This window comes from Coturnix japonica, chromosome 12 (assembly GCF_001577835.2).
Source record: "Coturnix japonica isolate 7356 chromosome 12, Coturnix japonica 2.1, whole genome shotgun sequence".
In the NCBI taxonomy this organism is placed as follows: Eukaryota; Metazoa; Chordata; class Aves; order Galliformes; family Phasianidae; genus Coturnix; species Coturnix japonica.
Window position 1 is genome coordinate 2,584,913 of NC_029527.1, and position 18,728 is coordinate 2,603,640.

General features: G+C 35.9%; 1 protein-coding gene across 5 annotated transcripts in view; it reads left to right on the top strand.

Annotated features, from left to right (window-relative positions):
* ATP2B2 (ATPase plasma membrane Ca2+ transporting 2) overlaps positions 1 to 18,728 on the top strand; it is a 319,480-nt gene that overhangs the window by 275,277 nt on the left and 25,475 nt on the right. For 4 of the 5 annotated variants that reach the window (XM_032447210.1, XM_032447211.1, XM_032447212.1 and 1 more), the window contains 2 exons: positions 3,781 to 3,887; positions 4,438 to 4,629. In XM_032447210.1, the coding sequence (XP_032303101.1) occupies positions 3,781 to 3,887; positions 4,438 to 4,629 (299 nt within the window). Of the gene's footprint in view, positions 1 to 3,780; positions 3,888 to 4,437; positions 4,630 to 11,778; positions 11,993 to 14,742; positions 14,955 to 15,358; positions 15,467 to 18,018; positions 18,202 to 18,728 lie in introns of all 5 variants that reach the window. The other variant, XM_032447214.1, reaches the window with a different exon arrangement.

Here is an 18,728-nt window from a genome sequence, read left to right on the forward strand (position 1 = left end):
AGTTCCATTTTCCTGTAGGCTCCCTAATTGTGTGCTCTGCATAAGCTTCCTTTATGCGTTTGTGTTTTTAGAACCTGTTTTTGTCCTATAAAAACAGCATCATACAAACCATGCTGTCTCACTGTGCCATTTGCAGATGGATGCTCCTTTAAAAGAGGAATTCATTTGCAGCACTCTTTACAAAACCTTTTTCAAATCTCACATTTTATGCTGGCCTGACATTTTATTCCTTTGACCTTTAATCTCACAATCAAAAGCTTAATAACTCAGAAAATTTCTGATCAGGAATAGCATCATTGCTGGCCAAAAAAAGATTTTTCAGCTGTCTTGACTGCTTAAATAATTCAGATTTAGGTAGAAAATCATTTCTGGCTCTCTCCTTTTTGTATGCCCAAGTTGCCTTGATATGACTCCAAATATGACTGATTACAGAAGTTCTTAATCTGGATGTAGTTTTTTAAAATGCCTGAATGACTTGGGAGCAAATTTCCCTGGAGAATCTAAAGATTGGATCAGTCAGGCTCCAAGGTTGGGAGTTGTGTATGTGAGGAACTCACAAAGCACACTAGGAAGTACCAGGATCAATAGCATAGCACATGAAATGAGGCAGCTGGAAACAGACTGCTGTTACTCACCCTCTTGACCCGCTGTTGAGACCATCGGTCACCAACGTGGGGTGCAAATTAGTCCACTGGGATGCAGGGAACAAACATTTCTTTTGTAATTTATAAATGAAATCTTATTTTTGAAATAAAGTTTATCTTATCCTTTTCAGTTTATATTCTATGCATGTTTTCAATGTGTCTAACATATATTAGTACAGTAGTTAGTATGAATACGTTTCATAAATAATATGTGTATTTTGGGGGCATTTGCTCAAGTTTTTATTGATAGTCGTGCACAATCTGAGGTTTGTTGATGGTTGGTTTGTACAACATTAGTACTAGTTCTGCATCTCAGAATTCAAACAGCACAATGTTAGCTGCCCTACTGCATACAGTGTACTGTCTTATAGCCCTTGTAGGGCATGACTTGTAAAGCCTATTATAGTTCCATTTCTTCCAGAAGCATACAGCAATTTATGTTTCATCGAGTTAATTAAAAAAGTCCCCTGGAAGTACTCATTTGAATCATGCAGGATTTTCCATTAAGAGGAAAACAGAAACTACGCCAGGGAAGAAGAAATCAATGAAAGCTGAAGAAAAATAAGCAACAAATTATTGATTTCTATAGCACGTGTGCTTTAACAATCCAAAATATATTTATTGCTACTGAATACATTATAGAACAAACACATTTAATGTTGTTAAGGTGTGACAAAGTCAAATGATGGAGCAATTAAATATCTAACAGTGTTCAAGAAGAAGTCTATGGAAATCATGGTGGAATTTTTTGGATGGTAATACTCTAAGGGCCATTAAAAGTTACAAGAAACTATTTAAATGTTCTCTAGTTTTGAGCTTCTTGTTAAAATGTTATGTTTTCCTCAGACACTTGAGGGATCAAGAGGATTTTCTTTTCTTTGATGTATTCTGGCTGCTTTAGGCTAAAAACACATATCACAAAATAAACTTTTCTTATATTTAATTTTTAACGACATAGGGCTGCTGGAGGGAACTTTTTTTCCCCTCTGTAACACAGTGCAGTCCCACCCAGCAAAAGGATCGTTTTTCTTTTACATTTTTGTTTTTACTATTGCTAAGGGACTGGAGAAACACATGGCTCAGCATTTAAAGCTGGGCAGAGAGTGTTCTCTCAAATATTTATGTGTTTGAAGTAGAGGTGGATTGAAAAAAAAAATGTCAAAGTGATTTAGCATCACAAAGTGTTTCAGTGAAACAAAAACAGTTCACTTAGATGCCTCACTCCAACTGAAAGTCAGTTAGTATGATTTCAAAGTATTTTTTACCCTGTTTCAAAATGGCAGTAAAAATGCTTGTTATCTATAGCGATGTGTCATTATATTATTACTGCAATATTTCAATATTGTCATATTGATTTTTCACAACAGCACAGCAATTCAGTGATGTGAGGAAGGAAAGAGGAGAATCAGATTAAAAATAATACTGAGAAGTGAAAGAGCATAGCTATAGTTATGAATAGCTATGGTAAATCTTCTGAATCCCAAATAATTGCTGCTGCTTCATATTAGGAATCTGTCTGACGTGCAAAGGAGATGTTCTTCAAAGACCTTCTCTCTTCCAATGAATAGCACTGCACACTTTTGTGCCATACATGTTTACCACTATCTGCAAGAACAACATTTTATCTCTGTCTTTCCGTGACTGCTGATTATAAAGTTCTGTGCTCTGGAGAGTGTTTGGCTCATCCCAGCTGCATAGTTTGCTTTTATGGATAAAAACAGGCAGCTGAGTAGTGTAATCTTTGACATTTGGCCACTACTTATACCCATTAGGAAGTCATTTCCTGAAAACCCTTCAGCTTCATGAAGGCTGTGCTCCCATTGGGAATCTAATTGTGAGAAGATGCACTTGTACCTGTTTGGAGCAGTTAATGGCATGAAGTGTCATAGTTATAATGAATTTCTTTAGAAGCTTAGACTATTAATTTTAAATCAAAGAGCATATTGATAGCAGGAAGGAAAGATGATACGTTTAACAGTAATGGCAGCCGTTGTTCCCGTTTGTTTAGTAATACCAAAAGTAAGTCACCCCAACAAACTGAAAACTCTCATTATGAGATCTTACCAGAATAATGTGCCATTTATTTGAGTTCGTAGTGCCAGTGGAAAGCGAATGCTCTTTTTTTTTTTTGTAATTTATTTTCATAAGGCTGAAAAATACAGGACAGTTACTGCCTCCATATTGCACTGCAATCTTCTGCGCACCTGATAAGGCTTAACTTTGCCAAGAGGTTGCTATTGCTCTATAATCTGCAATTTCCTACTTCAGGATGGTTATCTGATATGGGATTTTTTTTCTTTTTCCAGAGTAGTTGAAAGCTTTTCACGCTGGGTCGGTTTTGATAATTGTTTTTAGAGTATTTGGTATGGATTTGTGCAAAATAATTTAGCAAAAGAAATATTGTCATGTCCACCCCCATGTTATCCACACAGAAATCAATCCTGTATTCCCAATAAGTTGAGACAAATGGACGCAAATATGGAAATAAAAACACGTGCAGAGAATTATTCCCATCCTCTTAAGACACAGTGCTCCTTCTGTGACTGTAGAAGTGAATTCTCAAATCACTGTCAGAGTCCAACATCTCTCTGTTTAAATGCTCATTTGGTTCCAGCTTGATAAACTCAATCACATTTGTTATCTTCAGATTTTACTCACTACTGATTGCCAGAAGGCAACTCAGCCAAACAGAGAATATACTTTAGACCAAGTTTAGGAAAACTTTTAACTTGAACTTAAATCTTCAGCAGAAAAAATCCAGAGATGGGCTGAAATGGATTTACTGTGATACTTAACTTTATGTAACTATAAATAATAGAAACCTCCCAGAAGAAGATAATGAGCTGCCCATACATGCTTTGATGTCTGTGAAAGTTTAGTTTCCATAAAATTTCTAATAGGGATGTTGAATAGAATATAGTATTGATCACATATTATACATTATTTTCTTTAGAAACATTAGAACATTATTTTCCTTAGAAATCAACTATTAATCTCTGTAAGATTTATGCAGCATCACATAGTCTGTGTTACACCGACAATGCTGAGAAACATCAGGGAAGTTTTATCTTGCTGCCTGTTTTATATATATCTATGTATATATGTATACATACACAGACATATACATTTTTTGCAGGTATTATTGACAGCACACAGGTGGAGCAGAGGCAGGTTGTGGCTGTGACTGGTGATGGAACCAATGATGGACCAGCACTTAAGAAAGCTGATGTTGGCTTTGCAATGGTATGCTTGTTTTCATACTTTATCAATATTTTGCATATTGACTATGTAGAATCTAATGTCTGTATAAAAAAAAATGAACTCAATGTTCTTCCTGAAAGTGCAGTACTAATTTGCATTGCTAAAATCCAGTGCTACATGTAAACATGTCCTCCCAACATACTGTGACTCTGAGCATATATTAATAGAGATTATATATTAAGATATGTAATTCTATTTTTATCATTTCTGATAAAGTATATTAATAGATTATCCTCAGTGATTAAAGAAATGCTGCACAAGAGCAACTCAAAAGTTAACTAGTCAATAAGCTGATACTACACAGCATTCAGGAGTATCATCATAGGAATTCCACTGCTTTGAATGCCCTTTTCTGCTTCCTTATTCACTTTCAAAAATAGGTTCAGTTAGCCAACATGCTAGCAAGTATGAATGTACTCAGTAGTCACTGTTACAGTGCAGGGTAACTATGTGTCTATGGCTTTGAGTATGCAGAGGTTTGTGTTCTGTCTTTGTACTTCCTGGTAATTTTACTTCCAATTAATTTTTCCAGGGTATTGCTGGAACAGATGTTGCAAAGGAGGCCTCAGATATCATCCTAACAGATGACAATTTCAGTAGCATTGTCAAGGCTGTCATGTGGGGACGTAACGTGTATGATAGTATCTCCAAATTCTTGCAGTTCCAGCTCACTGTTAACATTGTGGCTGTGATAGTGGCTTTCACTGGCGCATGCATTACCCAGGTAAGGATAAGTGCCAAATCCTATTAAACTACATCTTTTCTTAACTGAAGGTGATGTACATTTAATTCTTACCTTGTATGACTCAGAGCATTCTTTCTGAAGCCGTTCTGAAAATTAAGGATTTATTTAGGATCAAATTGGTAAGTGTTAAATAGCTGGTGGTGAAAGGAAGTGAGCAAATCCATCTTACCTTGGAAGTCCTCCCTGTTTTTGGTTACATACTATTGTGACTGAGCCTGTGATGACAAAGCAGAAAGCATCAAGGATTGGAGGAAGAGGCTGTGTGACTTTGCTTTTCCTTTCACATTATTCAAATAATATGTGTTTAATGAGAGATTATGAAACAAAACTATTATTTTCAAGATAGCAATACACAGAAGTAATCCCAGCAGGGGACCATTTTGACTGATAAAACAATTATTTTGTAGCTTTCAGGCAAGTCCTTTTAATTTTAGGTGCAAATAACAAACCAATTAAATGATGCCTACAGTTAGAATTGGATCCCTTTTTCTCCCTCTAATCTCTTATTGCAGTCTTGCTGCAAATGCAACGTTTTGTTCTTTCACAAAAGCATACCATGTTTTTTTCCTACTACTTTTTTATTTTATTTTTTTTTTAGTTTTTTTTTTTTACATGTCAGAGGTTTGTAGTATTCATCATGGAAGGCCATCCACCATTAGAAGATAGAAAACCAGGTGTTTATTAGTGCTATTACTCCCCCAAATGTAAATTAATGTGCATTTCCGATGATGCAGAAAGATACCACTAGAAAATGCTTCTTCTGGTTAAGATGCACTGATGCTTCTCTGTATTGTACATCATGCAGCCAAGCATACCTGTTTCAGCAGGTAAATTCCACCTCATGCACACCTGAGCAGAACAATGAATAAGTTATTAGCTCTGCTCTGGGGTAAACTTACATTGCAATCATGGAATTAATCCTTGAAACCAGAAACTTGCCTACCTTTATATACCATCAGGTCAAACTTCTCCTAAGCCTTGACAGACATTTAAAGGCCTGATCTGTGCTGTGTATGAGGAGTCTGTCAGCTCCCAGCTTCTGTTAGCACCACACAGCAGCTGGATGGGTACAACTGTTTTCATTTATTTGAATGGTGAATTTTTGTTGTCGTTACTGTCCAGTGATTTTTCATTGCTTTCTGAAAGCACTAGAAGAAATCAGTTGTTAAATAAAAGTTTTCTATTTCATTCTTGAAGAGATAAAAGTTACTGATTCAATACAAAGATTATTTTACATCGAGGTCTTGTGTAATGTTCTATTTCCAGAGCTTTTTCATCCTCTGGATCATTCTAGCAGCTTCCAGAAGGATTTGGATCAGGCCCAGTATGTTTGTATTAACCCAGTGGTCTCTAAGACCATTGCTGAGACAGCTGAGTTCACAGTTTCTGTTGATTGTTTTTCCTCATGTGCAGCTCCTGAATTTGTGTATTTCTGCCCAAAGAGATTCTTATGTAATTCATTAATTTGGAAGTGAAAATGTAAATTGGAAGGAAGAGACCTGAAAGGAGCTAACATTGAAAGTAGGAAAGAGGCAGCAGTTATTTCCACTGCGGTTCTGTTTACACTGAACTGCCTGACTGCTGATAATCTCAAGCAGCTCTCATTTCAATCTCATTCAACAGGGATCCTGCCTTACGAATGAACATTATTACGTTAGGCTTTGACTCAAAGATTCGAGGCAGTGAAAGGGCATTATGTTTGTTTGGCTCATAAGCTCTACTAAAAATTACACTTGGGAACACACTGCACTCTTTTGTTGCTAGGAAAACAGCTCTAGCACAAATGCATGAATGCACTGAAAAAACATGGGTACAGTAGGCTGGTGCACATGGATAGAAGTCTACAAAACTGTGCACAGGTCTTTAATTACTATTTTGACTGAATCATTTAAGTTCTTAATAAACAAAGTTGAAATCTGGGGTTTGCAAAAAGCAACACAGCTTTCTACAAGCTCCAAAATGAACGTGGACTGAATTTTACTTTCCTTTCAGGTAGACGATTTGGCTTTGTTTGACACACAGAATATAGGTTTTGTCTATGACTAATATCCAGGTTAATGAGTATTAGCCAGCCTACCCTTTTGGTGCTTTTATCAAACTTAGAATGAGAAAATTTCAATTTAGGGAGTAATGTTTATTTCATGCTTCTTAATGCCACCTCCCAAAAAAGATTTTCTGTAGTTCAGAAACAGCACACTGAGATGCATTAAGCTTCCTTTTGATGTGTTTTTTCCCCCTATCTGCACAAAAAGGAAGAACAAAGATAATAAAATGTTTGACTGATTTTTTTCAATCACTTAGTTTGTGTTTTACTACTAAATAATTTTATTTGGTCTCTTCATCCTGGAGTTACATTGGTGTGTATGTAAATTTGTGTATGCGATCATATTGCTGCACGAATCCTCCTGAGACTACAAAACTCTGTATTAATGAAAGAGTCCACTGCTCTTAGTGAAACTAGACAGCCAAGGAGCATTTCCAGCTAATCAGTTTGCTTCAGTGCACCTCAGGAGTGCCATGGAGAGACAAGGAGAAAAATCTTGAGCAGAGCCTGAGACCATTAGTTGTTTTAAGAATCTGCAGCATTACTTTTCTCAAAGTCATAAATGAAACCAGTTACTTGGCCAAGTTCTACTTCAGGGTAGAGCTGATTAGCTACTGATTAGCTTTTAATTCTTTCTATGCCAAACAAACTTATTTTTTATTTATTTATCTACCTAATGCCTGCTTCAGTGCTACTGGTAGAGTGTCTACCATATTTCTTCTTTGTGTTCCTTTGATGTTGCAATAGTTTAATTCACATATACTCAATGCTATTCCAATTTTAGGGAGGGATTATAAAGGAGAAGCATGTCCTAAGTTGACTGCTGTCAACGTGATGCTGCCCCTTAGAGTGATCTAGTTTAGACTGTGCCCTCCATCAGCATCCAGCACCTCAATCTATAACAGTTCTGTTAATGAAGTCTTGTGTTGTGGTACTGTAAACACTTTGAAACATAAGTCACACAAGAAAACCCAACTTCACTAAGTCTCTTATTAAAAGTTGGATCAAGATCTCTCAGTGTGTGGCTGCACAGGTGTCCACTGTGTACACAGCAGCCAGCAATGGTCAGTGCAATTTCCATGGCACAGTACAGATGAGATGGATTAACTCACCTAATCTTTCAAGTAATCTAATTAATTTACCTCTTGCTTCCTTCTCTGTGTATAATCCAGTGCATGCTTTTAAAGTGGTCAGGGCATGGCCATCCTGAACAGGTTTGCATGTAATTTTTCTTTCAGTTTAGCAATTGATTTCTTTGTTCAGTGGATTAATGAGCAACAAACTCTTATAATCTGACTTATTTCTCTGGGTAACATCTGACTGCAGAGCCTTCAAGTCATTCAGTGAGGGCTCTTTTTTGGAACTCTGCCTACCAATTGTGAATGTTGTATTTTAAATGACTCATTATTACACATCTCTGAGAATCATATCAATTTCCATATGAAATTTCATGCTGTTTCCAGTCCCCCAAAATCCACACACAAATAATTAGGTTGTTATATTTGGAACTGTAAAAAAACAACAACAACAACAAACCAAAACACTCTGTACAAATATAAGCTTTAAAATGAAGCTCAGTCAAATGGATGCATTTTTTACTGGAAGAATTAAGCTAACAAATTTACATTTATGCAGAATTTCATCTCCACTTCCAACTGTTGAGGCAATGTAATTATTCCAAAAGGTTGCATTAAAGAAAGATAGAACAAAGACCACGTTTAACATTTTGTATTCATGTTATTATTCTTGTACTAAAGAAAGACTTAATTTTGTAAAAGACATCAGGAACTGAAAACAGTGACTCTGTAGGACATTAAGTTTGGAAAATTAAATGTTAATTAAAAAGCACTGCAGCAATGAACTACTGCATGAATCACCTACTGTTTTTACAGACCTTATTTTAAAAAAGGCCAGGATGTATATTTACACGTGTAAGATGATAATTCACATGGTTTACTGCAGAACTCTATTTAACAAATCCTAAAATAACACCATTGGAAAACTGGGGAAAAAAGCCATAACATATTTACAGTTTAGGGATTTTAATCTTTTCAGAAGGCACAGAAGCAAAGGTCACTTCCATTCAATTATCAGACAGTGTGATCTGGCAGTGCAAGTAAGGGTTCATTTTATTTTTACCTTTACATATACAAACTACCAGAAATAATTCCTTTTATGAATGGATACGTATGTTCTGTGACAAGTAGAAATAAAGAGGTAAGGGTAAAAATACCTTTTTATTCCCATACAGCTTGTCATCTAAATCAAAAGTAACAAGCAGTAACATTTTAGAGACTCTGCACGTCACTAAAGATTTATAGTTTATTTCCAGCCTTTTGTGATTTGTACTTTAAGTGTTTCCAAGATGAAGTGTAGCATCACTTGATTTAAGGGACGTTTTCCCTTTACCTCTAGGCCAATGCTAACCTATTACAAGGTCAAATGGAAAGGAATTTGACAAATAAGTCATGATTTTGGGAGGTTTGCAGTTTGAACAGCTTCCATCCCCATCAGTTTTAAGAAAGTAAGTGAAGAATTCATTGCTAGCCAGTCAGGGGCTAAAATGCAGCAAAAATGGAACTGACTTTGCCTTCCATTTTTACCGCATAAGTGCATAAAATTTGTAATGAAAGACTGGGCTCCTTAGCTGATATGTATTTTCCTTAGTTTCCACCAACTAATCAGAAATCAGGTGGAGTTGCAGTGGAAATTTCATTCCACCTCCTGCCCAGACTAATGTGTGTTTAATGTTTTGGCTTCAGTTTAGAATGAGCTTTCACACTTGACTGAACAGTGTAGCACTGCCTATAATAGATAATTATTAGAGGCACCATAGCCACCCAAGGTGATTGGCAGTGTGAAATGGTGAGAACGTGTTGTTGCCAAAACTGTTGTCTGCCAATTACAGTTGTGTGTGATTTACAGACTGAAAGAATCTGAGTTTTTGTTGGTGCTAGAAATATGTTCATTTGACTCTGTTTATTAAGCATAACAGACAAGTTCAGTTTTTACTGACATAGATGTCAGCACACAAAGTAGCAAATTCAGCTTCTGTAACAGTTCAATGGAAGGAATGTTTCTTGAGAAAACTCACTAACTAGAAAGGCAAAAATATGACATTTTTTTCAGGAGAAAACATGTTTTCCCTTTTCTCCACATACTGGCTGGGGTCTGTGAGCCCTGACAAGTAACAACTTTTGCTACACTTGCAGTTGAACCATTACTATAATTAAAATAAATGAAGTCTCATAATTTTTGTAAAGTTTTTCTTGAATGGTTTTAGCTTTATAGCTTTTTAGATACAATTCCTCCTTCTGCAGCTGCACATAAATGAATGAACTGAATCTCCAGATAAGCCCAGTTAATGCATCCCATGACCAAGAGGTCAAGAATCTATTAATGCTAATCTTCCCACCTATCCTTAGTGTACCCAACCTGTGAGACTAAAAAAGCAGGTGGCTCCTGTCCATCCCTCTGAATACACTAAAAAAAAATGTTCCTTTTTTTTTTTTTTTCAGTGTGTTAAAATATATTTAACTATAAGCCTGTTAAAAATATTTTTAAAGAGGGAATAATACCTTAACTCAAGAGAGTTGGAATATAAGCCAGAGAAACACGACCATTTATCTGTTCTTCATGCGTTCTTGGGATACTGATAATTTGATCATATTTCATTAAAAACGAATCACAGAATCATAGAATCACCAAGGTTGGAAAAGACCTCCAAAATCATGTAGTCCAACTGTCCACCTGCCACCAATATTTCCCATTAAATCACATCCCTCAGTACCACATCTAAACATTTCTTGTTTCAATCTAAACATTTCTTGTTTTAATACTGCACGATACTAAAGTAAAATGCATAAAAATAGTGCCCTGATGGTCAGACTTTCACACTGTTTATTAACTCCCTTCTACTATCAGATTTTGTCATGCTGACTTCTTACTGCTTTAGGGATTCCATTTCCATGAAAAAGTTCTATTTGAAAGAGGACTCTTGTTTTACTAGTGCTGCCTATTTTGCATTCAGTCTAAAGGCGTTGGAAATTGTTACAAAAACAAAAGCAACCAAAACAAACAAGCAAAAAACCAGAGACTTAATTTTTTCCTGCTAGGACTCCTTGAAGCAATTGCAACAATCTATCATTACAGCTGACCAAATGAATTAAAAATCACTTGTGAATAATAAACATCTACATTTTCTCCTGAGATCAGTGTGATTAATTATTTTTTAAAACATAAGGTAAAGTCCTCTATAAGACCTGACACTTTCTGTCTTGAATTAAATGAGGAAAGAGCTCCTTCTAGTGGCTGGTGATCTGTTTCAGAAATGGATGCTTTATTCTGACAAGCAGCAATTCATTATTTGTTTGTGGTTTCGTATTTTCTAGTATGCCATCTGGTTACCCAATCGATTAATCAGGATTTCCTTTTGAAAATCTGATGCATTTTTACGAGCTTCTGAATATTTTGTTTAAATTCAGATATTAGATGTTTTCAGCACAAATGTTCATAAAAGGTCTTATTTATTTACAACGCTTCTTACAATCTCTTAGCTGTTATTTCCTCATTGTTTCAAACAATTTCAATCTGATTCCAAAAATGGTACTGTTTTTATACAGGTGAGAGCTACAAGTAATGAACCATTACTTTTTAAATTGCTTCAGCATGATTTTTCTTCCAGGAAAGTAAGCTATGCTTGTGTTATGCAGTTACATAAACTCAGCTATAATTTGAAGCATGTGCTTGGGCATGTGCTGGACTCCAGACAGCATTATGAAATGTATTATAAATTATTAATTTTACACTTTGTAAAAATTGTGTGATTGTAAATATTGCCAATTGAAATAACTGGAGAGGAATTGTTTCTTTTTGCTCTGATCGCTGTTTCCTATGATTCTGATCTTGTCTGGGCAATAAAAGATCAGTCACATTAAGGTAAACCAAAGGTTCATGTATTCCAGTATCTTGTCTTCAACAGTTCTTGCAGGTGCAGTTGCACAGGAGGAAATGAAATCACAGTAAATGACCTGACAACAATTATTTTTCAAGGAAATAAGTAACTTTACAATTTGTCTCCACAGGATTCTCCTCTAAAAGCTGTGCAGATGCTGTGGGTCAATCTGATTATGGACACTTTTGCCTCACTTGCTCTGGCCACTGAACCTCCAACAGAAGCTCTATTGCTAAGAAAGCCATATGGCAGGAACAAACCTCTTATATCCCGTACCATGATGAAGAACATTCTGGGCCACGCTGTCTACCAGCTTACTCTAATATTTACACTTCTTTTTGTTGGTAAGAAAGTCAGGCTTGTTGCATGGTTTAGAGGCACCTAGATCACCTAGAGTCAGGTGTCAGAAGGTTTTAAATGTAACCACTTGATATACGTACACATAATTATGTGTAAGGGGATTAGGAACATAAGGAGAAATAGGAGACCGAATAGAGGAATTTAGACGCTTCACTTTGAGGAGGCGGTTTTGCCTAACAATGAAACTTAAATGTGAGAGAATTTCATTTTAAAATGTAACGTGGAAGGTTTCCTTGGGATTTCATTTTGAAACTTCTTATCTTCAGTGAGCACATACAAAAACGAGTAGAACAAAAACAAAGGTAACAGAAATCAAGACTCATTTTACCAGTACCTTGAGAGGCTGTAGTCAGGGAACAAAGTGTACGTCAAGAAAAAATACTGATCTTAAACACTTAAATAAGATAGTATTATAGATAAGCAAGTAATCAGTATTAGGTGATAAAAATAATAATCTGTTACGGCACTGACTTTGAAAATGGATATTAAAAGAGGAAGAAATGATATATTTTCTTATTTCCATCCTGAACTCTTTTTCAGGCATTGCTAGAAATGGATGTTTTTCTTATGCTTTGTATTTTCAACTGAGAGAGGAAGGAGGAGTGTTTCTTGCTGCAGAGAATTGCAGGTGCTAATAACAGATTGCTATTGCTCCACGACAAGGAGTGAACTCACCCAAAGGGCTGATCATTTTATCAATAGTTATTTTGTTCTTGACAGTATGTCACTGCGGTTAAATTGCAAGTGTTGTTTTTCAGATGTTTTATTATTACATACAGATTTCCATAAAAGCTGTAAATTTAAATTTATCGTTCTGAAAATGTTAGTTTTCTGAACTTTGTTTTGAAAGCCTTGCTTCATCTTAGCCCAAACTGGCAGTTTATGTCACCTCAGTCGAGGTGATGGTGGTGGCCTGTTTACAATAGAGCTGTCTGAATCATAATAATTGCCAGGTTTGGGGGAGAGATGCTTCCTAACATAATGATAGGCTTACAGCAGAGTTTGAGGGCATATAGTGAGCCTGAGGAGATTGTAACTTAGAGATCTCTGATATGGGCATACATTCATTACACTCTTGGTAAAACATTTGGTTCCAATCCTGGAACTACAAAAAAATCTGTTAACTTAATGGGGATTTTAAGGTCTTTTTGATGAGTGTTATTGCTTAAAATGCTTTACACTGAACCTTGATGAAAAGGAAACAAGGCTTTTCTCACCCTATCCACACTATTTTGTGTCTCTGGTAAACCCAGTAGACTAGTAAGTACAGCCTTTTCCTTTCTGAACTCTGAGAAGGGTCACTTTTATAGTGAGATGTTCTAAATAGAGTCTAGTTTGATTTCAGATTCCTGTTTTGATCAACTACATTGTATTTTGCAGCAGCATCCTCTGCTGTGCCATTTAAGTGACTCAGTGCAATAAGTGACTTAAGGATAGGTACTCTCTCTTAAGAATTGCTCGTATGTTTCTGTGTGTATTGAATGAAAGCAAATAGGTTTAATGAATTTGTGTGTGTGTGTATAAGATAAAATACCGAAGAATTTTATACCATTATTTAATACCATTATTTTTTTCCTTTATATGTGTTAAGAAGAGTGTTTTCTAATACTTAGTGATCTCCTTGGAAATGTATTATCTGCTTAAAAATCTCTATTCTCTCAGAGTCCAACTTCTGTGGTCTCATATTGGGTTACTAATATATTTTTGATATAATAATCTACTTTCTGTCAAAAGGTTATAAGCCAAATTCTTGCTTTGGAACCATGCTCATTATTCCCAGTGACCTGAACATGAACTGCTCAAATATCCCAAGGCAAAAAAAACTCACTGTCAACTTGGCTGATAGAATTATGACGTCAAGGGGAAACCTCAGGAAACCTTTTCTTCTTACTTCAGAAATTCAGAGTATAGTGCTAGTAGGATAGCAGAAAAGGTTAAAGATTTGTTTGCTTTTATTAATACAACACTTATTATGAAAGTGGGTTGTAGTGTGATAACCTTTACTCTTTATTTCATTCGTTATTTACTCTTTCATATGAACATCTCATTCTTACTTCAAATGAATAACTTGTTCAATAACTATGTGTTATCTGTAGACTTGTGTCAATATGAAATGAGGTCTATCAGGTATTTTTTCAAATTTTATATCAATTTTACTATTACTCATAATGGATTGTATCCTGCCTCTTCATTGGTAAAATCTAAAAGAGAAAATCAGATTATCAAATTAAAAAGCAATGCCTGATGTTGTGCTTTAGAGCAGATTTAGCAGAATGATCATGATCAAATCTATCTAAAATATGAATGTCTGTGTTATCATTAATATCCATGAACACTTGTCATGGCAAGTGTATTAGAAAATAGGTTAAAAACTATTGAAGAGTGATTGTTTCTAATTCTGGTAGAAAAATGGAACCATACTGACAGTGAGTCTTAAGTTACATCAGAAGGAATTCACCTAGAACATGTACAACTTTGTAAGAGGAAAAATATGACTGAAAACTGTGAGCAGGTATATTGAGTTATTAGAGAAAAGTTATCACTGGGGAAGTCTTATCCTCAGGAACTTTAGATGTCTTTTGCTTTTTGGAGTGCAGAATTTTGCCTATAGATAGTAAGGTCAGAAAAAAGTAAGAGCAAAGCAGGCAACTGGCTAAAGCAAACAAAGAAAATTAAGAAGAAGCCCCAGTTTAATGTATTCTTGTGGAAACCTTTACTTTTGTCTTATACCTAGGTGAGAAAATGTTTAAGATTGACAGTGGGAGGAATGCACCTCTGCACTCTCCTCCTTCAGAGCACTACACTATTGTCTTCAACACGTTTGTCATGATGCAGCTTTTCAATGAAATCAATGCACGCAAAATTCATGGAGAGAGAAATGTCTTTGATGGCATCTTCAGAAATCCTATTTTTTGCACTATTGTACTGGGTACATTTGCTATTCAGGTAATGATTTAGTCAAAAATTAAAAAGGCACCATTGTGCAGAGGTAGAATTTGACAGTGATGGTCTTCAACAGCCAGCTCAGATACAGGCATCTTTATTTGTCATGGGAAATGTTTGGGAATGTTTTCCCACTTCTAGTCATCACTGTCCTCAATTTCATCTGGCTGAAGAAAAAGTGTTATCGAGCTACTCGCCACATTTCAGAATCAGTTCCTAATTTTACTCCTCCCTCCGTGATTTTCTCATAGCAGAAGTATTTCAGAGCACAGTTCATAACAATAGTTTTGCACTCTGTCACTCACTGACAGTGAATCAAAAAGGAAATAGTAGTTTAAGACTATTCAGGCTGCTTCCCCCACTGCTGCAAAGTATTTACCCCATTTCTTTTCTGCTTTCCTTTGTAGATAGTAATTGTCCAGTTTGGAGGAAAACCATTTAGCTGTTCTCCCCTGCAGCTCGACCAGTGGATGTGGTGTGTATTTATTGGATTAGGAGAACTTGTATGGGGTCAGGTAAGCATCCAGGAATATGCAAAATATCTCTTGTTTTTATAAACCATTTGAAGACCATTTTTTGCCACAAGCCACACAAAAAAAACAGTTCATAATCCTACTACCCTGTTTCCTTCTCAGAACATCATATTTGCCACACACTGAAGTACAATTAGCTCTCTAATTGCTTCAGTCATTTTATCCCGGTTTTCATTTCTGTTAGTTTTTGTACCTTTTCTTTCCCTAAGCTGGGTGTGCTACTGCAATCATGCTGTGTTTTGTTTCATTTAATTCACAACGTATAAACATAAAATCATACAGCAAATGCATTATAAGCTTCCCAACTCAGGAGTCCCCAAAGCAATATCTGTTTGGTCACGACAGATTTTTGAAAGTGAAAAGAGATTCCAGTGCAATGTCAAACCACTCCTTGTAACTTGCATAAGCCCAAGAGCAGTGCATTTAATATACGCCTGCAGCAATCCTACTTGTGTGTGCAAAGGACAGAGGAGGGGATGACAGAAATGCAGTAGCTATTATCTGAAGGTGGAATTTGAGTTATTAATTTACATGGGGAAACTTAAAATCAGTTTGATTAAGCTTGGGAAGTAAAGTTCTGTTTGCACTGATGGAAAATACTAACTTTGGGGGGAGGAAAAGAAAAGCGTGTTAAGGGATATAGAGCCTGTGAGTTATATGAGGTCATTCAGCTGTGAACAACTCCCCACAACCCTTGATGAGTGTATGGCTCTGAATTTTTGGTGTATGTAGCTATTACACTGCAACTGAAAACTAAGAATTATTATCAGCATGTTTTCAATTCAGAGGTGGGCACAGTCTCCTACCTATTGTGAATGCCTGGCCATTTAATTAAAACTAGTATGGGAATACCACAACAATTTAATCACTGAAGAGGCTACAGTTTTATGTGGAGGAAACAGAATAAAATCTTTCCCTTGTGGTCAGTATTTCGAGACCAGAAAAGAAAAACACAAGCAAATAAAATGCTTTTCATGATAGATAAGTCTGTGGAAAGTCCTTTCCTTATGGCACAGTTGACACACAGTATGGTAAGAAACACCTTCAGATGAGGTCCTTTGATTCCTCCCCAGCCTTTTCTCTTCTCCTCTGATTAATTCTACTGTGGAGCATAACAAACTTGTTAGCCCTTTGTTCTAACACTTTCTCTTCACCCTGCTGTTCTTGTAACCCACTGTAACCAATCAAGACTTAAAATTTTACATACAAAACTAGAGACTCCTAAATGGTGTTCAAAGGTTTAAGGAATTTCTGGAAAGCATTTCTGCATTGCTCTGCGTGACAGTGGTTTGTGAAAGTGGCCCTCAAGACTTCTGAAAACAAGGTCTTTCTAGAACATTTCAGGTTATATTCTGAAAACTGTTCTTACTTTCCAATATGGTACTTGAGAATAATAATTGGTTTCTTAATCTACATTGACTCTGTTGCATCTGCCATTACCTAAACAAGGCTGGTGTCTGCAGATAGGGGGAAAAAAAGCAACAACAACTACAAAAAAATACAAGAACACTGTTAAGAGAAGAATTACAGAAGATTGAGCCTAGCTAAAGGAGAGCTATGTTCTATCACATAGAATCACTACCAAATATAGTTGTTTATATAAATGCTGTCTTGCAAGCCCTTCATCCACATCAGTTTCATCAGATATCAAGTAGCTTCTTTCTATAGAGCACTGGCATCAATTTTTATGAAAGCTGGGAAGCTGAAGCAGTTTCAGTAAGTACTGCAGTGACTAGCACTTACCTTTTAGTTTTTCACTCCTTATGTCATGCCAGTTCATTCCTTCTCCAAGCTCTTCAGGTTTTCCAGCCCAAAGTACATTTTAAAAGGTTTCATAGTTTTTGACATTTCTTTATCTGTCTTTAACAGCAATAAAAATAATGAAAATACAGTTGTGGTATACAAAGTTCAAGGAGACCCTCAGCAAAATCAGCAGTATATTTTCATCCACATCTTCATGTGTCTTTGCAGAGCCATAAGGTGCCTCTACATCCATTTTCCTCTATAGTGCACTGTTAGATACCTTGTTTCTGGTACATGCTGAGGAAACTATTTCAGTTTTCCAAATCAAAGGGAAATGGGAAATACCTGAATCAATTCTAGTGTGAAGAGACTTATATGCTTGAGATGCAACTAATTTGCAGCTTACTTTAACAGCCATTAGTCTGTTTTCAGTCATTTAAATCCCTGAACACTAATTGCAAAAGTATCAGTCTTGTGAAGTTTCTTCTAAATAATTACATTCAAATACCTGCATCCCCCCTTTAGTTTTTTTGGGGAAGGGCATCGCTTCTTTCCAGCCTTCCTCTTTCTCCATAGCCATGTATTTCTGATGTGTTTTAGCCATTGCTAATGCTGATTGATTACAAAATGGAATTGTATAAATGTAAAGTACTATAATGAATATGCAAATCTGAAGCTTTTCTGGAAGATTAGAAATCTCAATAAAATACCAGAATTCTTGTATAATTAGCAGCATATTGTTACTGTTATTGAATTATGTTGATGTTTTCAGCAGCTCTTTGTAATTTTAGGTCATTGCAACCATCCCAACAAGTAGGCTAAAGTTTTTAAAGGAGGCAGGGCGGCTCACTGAGAAGGAAGAGGTTCCTGAAGAAGAACTCAATGAAGATGTTGAAGAAATTGATCATGCAGAGAGAGAACTTCGACGTGGACAAATTCTCTGGTTCAGAGGGCTTAACAGAATCCAAACCCAGGTATGCAAAAAAGTTAATGCCCCCATGCTCTAGAAGTAATCTGTGATCAAGGCAAGATAATGTAACAGAAATCCACAGAGAACGCTTTTGTATTGGAACGATGGTACTTGGAAATGGCCATACTGTTTTCAAAGGAGAATCGTGTGAAATAGTAAAAGAGGTGAACTTTTAAAAGTGTGTGTATAGTGGAACTGTAAATATTGTAAAACTATTCAAAAATAGGAATAACTTTTTTGACTCTACTGTGGACACTTGTTTTTCTTCTTCAGTGATGACAGCTGAAAAAACAGTGCTATTTGGGAAATGCTAGCTTATGCTATGGCTAGCAAAATGCTATGAAGGCTTTCTAAAGCATGCCATTTTATTTCATCTGAAACATATTGTTGTTCCCACTCATGCAATAAGGGAAAAATATTTGGATCTAAAGTGTAAAGCATCACTTGATTTTTAAAAGGATAAAATATTTTACTGTCATGTACATACAGATATATATATATATACATATATATATATATATATATATATAT